The 7,587-nt window shown below is 41.0% G+C and overlaps 1 protein-coding gene across 5 annotated transcripts; it reads right to left on the reverse strand.

Moving 5' to 3' along the window:
* Positions 1–228: 228 nt before the first annotated feature.
* Positions 229–7,374, reverse strand: LOC106605714 (uncharacterized). Of its 5 annotated transcripts, XR_014392389.1 has the most exons (4): positions 6,833–7,142; positions 6,126–6,631; positions 788–5,503; positions 229–487 (listed from the first exon to the last, which is right to left on the reverse strand). XR_014392389.1 is itself a non-coding variant. In XM_014201615.3 (3 exons), the coding sequence occupies exons 2-3, from the start codon at positions 6,580–6,582 to the stop codon at positions 4,080–4,082; spliced, it is 1,881 nt and encodes a 626-aa protein (XP_014057090.1). In that variant the 5' UTR covers positions 6,583–6,631; positions 7,250–7,374; the 3' UTR covers positions 229–4,079. The 5 variants fall into 5 exon arrangements, 4 of the variants coding, with proteins under 4 accessions (XP_014057090.1, XP_014057091.1, XP_014057089.1 ...); XM_014201615.3 differs by lacking the exon at positions 6,833–7,142 and adding an exon at positions 7,250–7,374 and having other exon boundaries at positions 229–5,503; XM_014201616.3 differs by having other exon boundaries at positions 229–5,503; positions 6,980–7,179.
* Positions 7,375–7,587: the final 213 nt, after the last annotated feature.

The raw sequence follows: 7,587 nt of genomic DNA on the forward strand, positions 1-7,587 counted from the left end.
GTTTTCACTTTGTCACTATGGGGTATTGTGTGTAGATGGGTGAGAAAAAAATACATTTAATCAATGTTGAATTCAGGCCTTAACACAAAATGTGGAATAAGTCAAGGGGTATGAATACTTTCTGAAGGCACTGTAAGTGCTATATTAATTCCTAGCATCTATTAGGCCTACATTGTACAGAAATTGTAAGCTTCAAAACAAAACACATCTACCTAATAAAACAATATACAATTTTTTTAAATAATTTATTGCATTGTGCACAGTTTGGTTAAACAGCCTTAACATTGTTGTTCATATTTATTAGTCAATGTAACGACTTAATAGATATCAAGTCATTGACACATTCTTATAACAGTTGCCTAATCATTTAGAATAAATACAATGTACACTACCTTTCAAAAGTTTGGGGTCACTTAGAAATGTCCTTGTTTTTGAAAGAAAAGCAATTTGTTTGTCCATTAGAGTGTCTACTCTGAGAAACAGACACCTCACAAGTCTTCAACTGGCAGCTTCATTAAAAAGTACCCGCAAAACACCAGTCTCAATGTCAACAGTGAAGAGGCGACTCCGGGACACTGGCCTTCTAGGCAGAGTTCCTCTGTCCAGTGTCTGTGTTCTTCTACCCATCTTAATCTTTTATTGGCCAGTCTGAGATATGGCTTTTTCTTTGCAACTCTGCCTAGAAGGCCAGCGTCCCGGAGTCGGCTCTTCACTGTTGACGTTGAGACTGGTGCTTTGTGGGTACCAGTTGAGGACTTGTGAGGCGTCTGTTTCTCAAACTAGACACTCTAATGTACTTGTCCTCTTGCTCAGTTGTGCACCAGGGCCTCCCACTCCTCTTTCTATTCTGGTTAGAGCCAGTTTGCGCTGTTCTGTGAAGGGTGTAGCACACAGCGTTGTACGAGATCTTCTGTTTCTTGGCAATTTCTCTCATGGAATAGCCTTAATTTCTCAGAACAAGAGTAGACGGACGAGGTTCAGAAGAACGTTCTTTGTTTCTGGCCATTTTGAGCCTGTAATCGAACCCACAAATGCTGATCCTCCAAATACTTAACTGGTCTAAAGAAGGCCAGTTTTATTGCTTCTTTAAATCAAAACAACAGTTTTTAGCTGTGCTAACATAATTGCAAAAGGGTTTTCTAATGATCAATTAGCCTTTTAAAATTATAAACTTGGATTAGCTAACACAACGTGCCATTGGAACACAGGAGTGATGGTTGCGGATAATGGGCCTCTGTACGCCTATGTAAACATTCCATGAAAAATCTGCTGTTTCCAGCTACAATAGTCATTTACAACATTAACAATGTCTACACTGTACTTCTGATCAATTTGATGTTATTTTAATGGACAAAAAAAAATGTTTTTCTTTCTAAAAACAAGGACATTTCTAAGTGACCTCAAACTTTTGAACGGTAGTGTAATTAATCAGTTACAACACAACTATTTATCACACACCAAGATAACACTACTATAGATCACACACACCAAGACAACACTATCAGATAAAGTAGGTTATAGATTCAGTACATAGGCTGTATAAAGAGTATTTGTTTCTTGTATGTACTGCAGAGACCCAATCTGCTCACCTTCATAAGAAAACAATTGCCATCATACATTCAATAAATTGTGTCATTATTTTAGATATAGTACAAAACAGAGATAATTCACTCAAAATAGTAATGGACACGACAGACCTTACTTTATTGCGCTATAATCAAATTGACGTTTTGATGAATCATCTACACCTACAGCCACTGTAAGTGGGAAATTAGACTAATTTGTTGTGAACTATCCCTTTAAATGTCCAGAAAACAAATCTGAAACTGCATGCAAACTAAAAACTCTACCCAGCATCTAGCTGTATCTAGTGGAGTGTCAATGTCTGGAGCTCTTACACCTTCGAATTGATGCTTCCTACATCATCTTGTTTGTCCTCTGTAATAGTCAGCCAAATGCCCCCCCTTCACCCACCTCAGTGTTCTGGTGAAATATGGCTGCCCCCCCAGGTAAGGGTTACACATTGGGAGTAGAGGTCGACCGATTAATCGGAATGGCCGATTAATTAGGGGCGATTTCAAGTTTTCATAACAATCGGAAATCGGTATTTTTGGACATTGATTTGGCGATTTGTATTTATTATTAACAATTTTTTTTTTTTTTTAGACCTTTATTTAACTAGGCAAGTCAGTTAAGAACACATTCTTATTTTCAATGACGTCCTAGGAACGGTGGGTTAACTGCCTTGTTCAGGGGCAGAACAACAGATTTTTACCTTGTCAGCTCAGGGATTCAATCTTGCAACCTTATGGTTAACTAGTCCAACGCTCTAACCACCTGCTTTACATTGCACTCCACGAGGAGCCTGCCTGTTACGCGAATGCAGTAAGAAGCCAAGGTAAGTTGCTAGCTAGCATTAAACTTATCTTATAAAAAACAATCAATCAATCATAATCACTAGTTAACTACACATGGTTGATGATATTACTAGTTTATCTAGCCTGCCCTGCGTTGCATATAATCGCTTAGGTACACGTTGCTCCAACCATAAACATCAATGCCTTTCTTAAAATCAATACACAAGTATATATTTTTAAACCTGCATATTTAGTTAATATTGCCTGCTAACATGAATTTCTTTTAACTAGGGAAAGTGTGTCACTTCTCTTGCAAACAGAGTCAGGGTATATGCAGCAGTTTGGGCCATCTGGCTCGTTGCGAACTGTGAAGACTATTTATTCCTAACAAAGACAGCCGACTTCGCCAAACGGGGATGATTGAACAAAAGCGCATTTGCGAAAAAAGCACAATCGTTGCACGACTGTACCCAACCATAAACATCAATGCCTTTCTTAAAATCAATACACAGAAGTATATATTTTTAAACCTGCATATTTAGCTAAATGAAATCCAGGTTAGCAGGCAATATTAACCAGGTGTAATTGTGTCATTTTGCGTTCATTGCACGCAGTCAGGGTATATGCAACAGTTTGGGCCGCCTGGCTCATTGCGAACTAATTTGCCAGAATTGTACGTAATTATGACATAACATTGAAGGTTGTGCAATGTAACAGGAATAACGTTTTGTTTTCGAGATGATAGTTTCCGGATTTGACCATATTAATGACCTAAGGCTCGTATTTCTGTGTGTTATTATGTTATAATTAAGTCTATGATTTGATAGAGCAGTCTGACTGAGCGATGGTAGGCAGCAGCAGGCTCGTAAGCATTCATTCAAACAGCCCTTCGCAATGCATTGCGCTGTTTATGACTTCAAGCCTGTCAACTCCCAAGATTAGGCTGGTGTAACCGATGTGAAATGGCTTGCTAGTTAGCGGGGTGCGCGCTAATAGCGTTTCAAACGTCACTCGCTCTGAGACTTGGAGTAGTTGTTTCCCTTGCTCTGCATGGGTAACGCTGCTTCGAGGGTGGCTGTTGTCGATGTGTTCCTGGTTCAAGCCCAGGTAGGAGCGAGGAGAGGGACGGAAGCTATACTGTTACACTGGCAATAATAAAGTGCCTATAAGAACATCCAATAGTCAAAGGTATATGAAATACAAATCGTATAGAGAGAAATAGTCCTATAATAACTACAACCTAAAACATCTTACCTGGGAATATTGAAGACTCATGTTAAAAGGAACCACCAGCTTTCATGTTCTCATGTTCTGAGCAAGGAACTTAAATGTTAGCTTTTTTACATGGCACATATAGCACTTTTACTTTCTTCTCCAACACTTTGTTTTTGCATTATTTAAACCAAATTGAACATGTTTCATTATTTATTAGAGGCTAAATTGATTTTATTGATGTATTATATTAAGTTAAAATAAGTGTTCATTCAGTATTGTTGTAATTATTACAAATAATTAATATATATATATATATAAAATGAAAAAAAATAATAAAAAAAAAACGGCCGATTCATCGTTTTTTTGGGCCCTCCAATAATCGGTATTGGCGTTGAAAAATCATCATCGGTCGACCTCTAATTGGGAGTAGTGGAAAGGGTGAGTTACCCCCATAAAGCAATGAATTTGAGAAAGGCGCAACACAACCAGGCAAATCATTATCATCAATCAGCGACACTGAGCCAGGTGAACAGAGAGGTGGTGGGTGCGAGCGAAGGTCCGCAGGCAGCGGGGGCAGGAGTACGGTCTCTCACCAGTGTGGGTCCTCATGTGAGTTTTAAGGTGGCCGACCAAGCGGAAGCTTTTGTCACACTCCTGGCAGGGAAAGGGCCGTGAGCCATTGTGGATCCTCATGTGTTTGCCCAGATCCCCTGAAGAGGTATAGCAGCCGTGACAGACAGAACATTCATATGGCTTCTCTCCAGTGTGGGTACGTATGTGTTTTGTGAGATCTCCAGATTGAGCAAAGCTCTTGCTGCACTCCGAACAGACGTATGGTCTCTCACCTGTGTGAGTGCGTTGGTGGTTCTTCAGATGTTCCAGTCGAATGAACTGCTTGCTGCACACTGTGCAGTGGTAAGGCCTCTCGCCGGTGTGTGAGCGCATGTGTGTCTTCAACGCCCCAATGTCTATCACCTTCAGGCCGCACTCTCCACACTGGTGGCCTTTCTCATTGTTGTGGATCTTTAGGTGAAGCCTCAGGTTTCTCTTGATAGAGAAATCTTTACCACACTCTGTGCAGTGAAAGGGTTTCTCCCCTGTGTGAGAGCGTAGGTGAATGGTCAGACTAGACTTGTATCCAAACTGCCGGTCACAGTGGGAGCAGGAGTACTGCTTTTTGCCAGAATGAGTGGTCATGTGACTCCTGAGACCCTTCATACGGGCAAAATCCTTCCCGCATTCCTGGCATTTGAATGCCTTGACTCCAGAGTGTATCAGCAGGTGTTTGCTTAGACTGCCGCTCTCCGCAAATCTTTTGCCACACTCCTTGCAGGCATAAGGCTTCTCTCCGGTGTGAATTCGCATGTGAATGTTCAGGCTCTGAGGACTACAGAGGATCTTGCCACACTCTGAGCAATGGAAGCCGACTTCAAGACAGACCACAGGCTTAATGTCCTGAGGTTCAGTGCCCTCTGGTTCGTGACACTGGTGAGGTCCCAGTCCCCAACAATTCTTGAAGCTCTTCCCACAATCGGCACAACTGAGGTGTCCATTGGTGCTGACAACAGCCATTTTGTGTGAAAGCTCACAGTGGTTTTGCAGACTGCCCAGGTACCTGAATCTGCGGGCACACTGTGGGCAGGTGTAGAGTTTCACCGAAACCCTGTGGGGACGGGCAGGTTTCCGGGGAGTGACTGAAGGGTGGATCTGGCGGGTGTGGATACTAAGCAGCTGTGGGGTTTGGAACATGAGGCTACAGTGGAGGCAGCTGTGTGCTGGGACCGTCTCTGTTCCACTGCTCTTTGAAAAACTGTTTCTCAACATGGCCAGATACTCCTTCTGGTGGTTCCACTTGATGTGCTTCTCCAGGAAGGAATGGTTGGTGAAGGAGATGGTGCAGTATGTGCAAGGAAAGAACTGAGGAGAAGAGACTGAGGGAGAGTGGTGGAAGTAGGGGTAGAAAAAGACAAAGGGAGAATAATAGATGAGTTGTTATTCTTGACTTGACTCTTTTTATTGTTATTATTGCTATTGACTGATGTACTGCATAGTTGAGGGAGCTAGCATGTAAGCATTTCACTGCACCTTTTTTTACCTGCTGTAAACTGTGTATGTGACGAATAAAATGTGATTTCAAAAGTAAACGAGAGTAGTCTTATATTTTCATGATGAATCTTAAATTCAAAGTCAATATCAAATAACCATTTAGCCTAGTCAGTCAATATAAAATAACCATTTAGCCTAGTCAGTCAATATCAAATAACCATTTAGCCTAGTCAGTCAATATCAAATAACCATTTAGCCAATATCAAATAACCATTTAGCCAATATCAAATAACCATTTAGCCTAGTCAGTCAATATCAAATAACCATTTAGCCAATATCAAATAACCATTTAGCCTAGTCAGTCAATATCAAATAACCATTTAGCCAATATCAAATAACCATTTAGCCAATATCAAATAACCATTTAGCCTAGTCAGTCAATATCAAATATTCAAGCAAATTTTAAGATGACACTGATTTTAAGGGTGGGTGGGTGTGTGTGCGTACCTCTGTTGCTGTCAGTATCCCTCCCGTCTTCGGTGTCCTCATCTGTGTTTTCTTCACCCACATTTTCCTCCTTCATGAAACACACTTGAGTTTCTCTCTTAACCACCACCTTATGTATTTCAGAATCAGAATCATACTCTGCTTTTATCTCTACTGTTCCTTGGCTAATGTAAACGGAATCTGTTTCAGTCTTGGTTATGACGGATCCAGAATCCTTGTGGAGTGCTCTAGAATCCAAGCAATGACTCTGTACTTCAAAGTCTGCTGGTTCCTCTTTAATTTGGATGGAGTTGGAAGTGACCCCTTTCGTGTTGGGAGAGGGAGCTTGGCTAATGTCTGGTTCTTCTCTTTTGCAGTTAACATCATCTGACTGTGTTTCACACTCTGTTTTGATGGGTTCTCGATGGTGTTTAGACCTCCTGATTTTGTGTTGCTTTTTCACAGATTTGTTCTTCATCTTGTTGACAAGAGTGTCTCTGGTTAGGTCAACACCTTCACATTACATTCTGTGGCGAAAAGACAAAGTTTGATTGAACATAATCCTATTATGATCCGTGATAGAGAGCTATCAGGGATCATAATGACCCATCCAACATGTAAAAAGTAATAAACCCCAACACTGCATTAGCTATGCTCAAGTCTGGTTTAGTAACACTCAATAGCCTACTACTTCATAGCCCTTCATTACACAGCATTATCATAATTACCTGCGGAGTAAGTTTTGGTTACAACCTACCTAGCTAGATTTTTACGTCGCCGTTGGTAACCTATATAAGCTTGCATAGTTGTAGCAAGATAGCTAAACGTGTCTGTTAGCTAACGTACCCTTGCTACTTTGTATGATTGTCACCCACCAAATGTAGCTATCTTGATTATGAAGACAACCACGAGAGGAAAAAGTTGTGTTTCTCGTATAAATGCTCACGGATAAATAAATACGCAAGCTAGCAAAGTTTTGAAAATAGCTTATTTCTGATTGTTGTCACCGGAAACAGAGACGGAAGAGGAAGCGAGACATCCCACTTCCTAATTGTTCGGGTTCATTAACAGTCAATGAACTAAGCAGAACAGACCAAACTGCTAATGCATTGGGGAGCCATCACGTTAAGCAGACCGGAACTTACCATTTTATTTCAATGATCAACGGCCTGAGCGGGACCTCTTCATTTATCCACCATCTTTAACCGGAAAAATGCTGCATTTCCTGGATTGTTAGTCATGAAACCTGACCAATCAGGCAAAGATCCCTGGATCATGTGCAAAGATTTAGCTCCTATTGACTAATTGACTGATGTGGATTCTTAAAGGAACATTCATTCTCGCCTAAAAGTATCTGCCATAGAGAATGATAGAGGCCTCTAGTGGCCAAAGGCCGCATTAGCATGGGCAGAACAATTGAGGGATTCCACCATTTTAATGTAGCCAACTGGGTGGGACTTACAACTTCATTGAATGATCCCTC

The sequence above is a fragment of the Salmo salar genome, chromosome 05 (assembly GCF_965601325.2).
Source record: "Salmo salar chromosome 05, fSalSal1, whole genome shotgun sequence".
Lineage (NCBI taxonomy): Eukaryota > Metazoa > Chordata > Actinopteri > Salmoniformes > Salmonidae > Salmo > Salmo salar.

Bases quoted from the DNA above. Each gene is read 5' to 3' on its own strand.
- LOC106605714 (XM_014201615.3), bottom strand. From the start codon at position 6,582: ATGAAGAACAAATCTGTGAAAAAGCAACACAAAATCAGGAGGTCTAAA. The intron at 5,504-6,125 runs GTACGCACACAC...ACTCTCCCTCAG, and splicing joins GGATACTGACAGCAACAGAG to TCTCTTCTCCTCAGTTCTTT.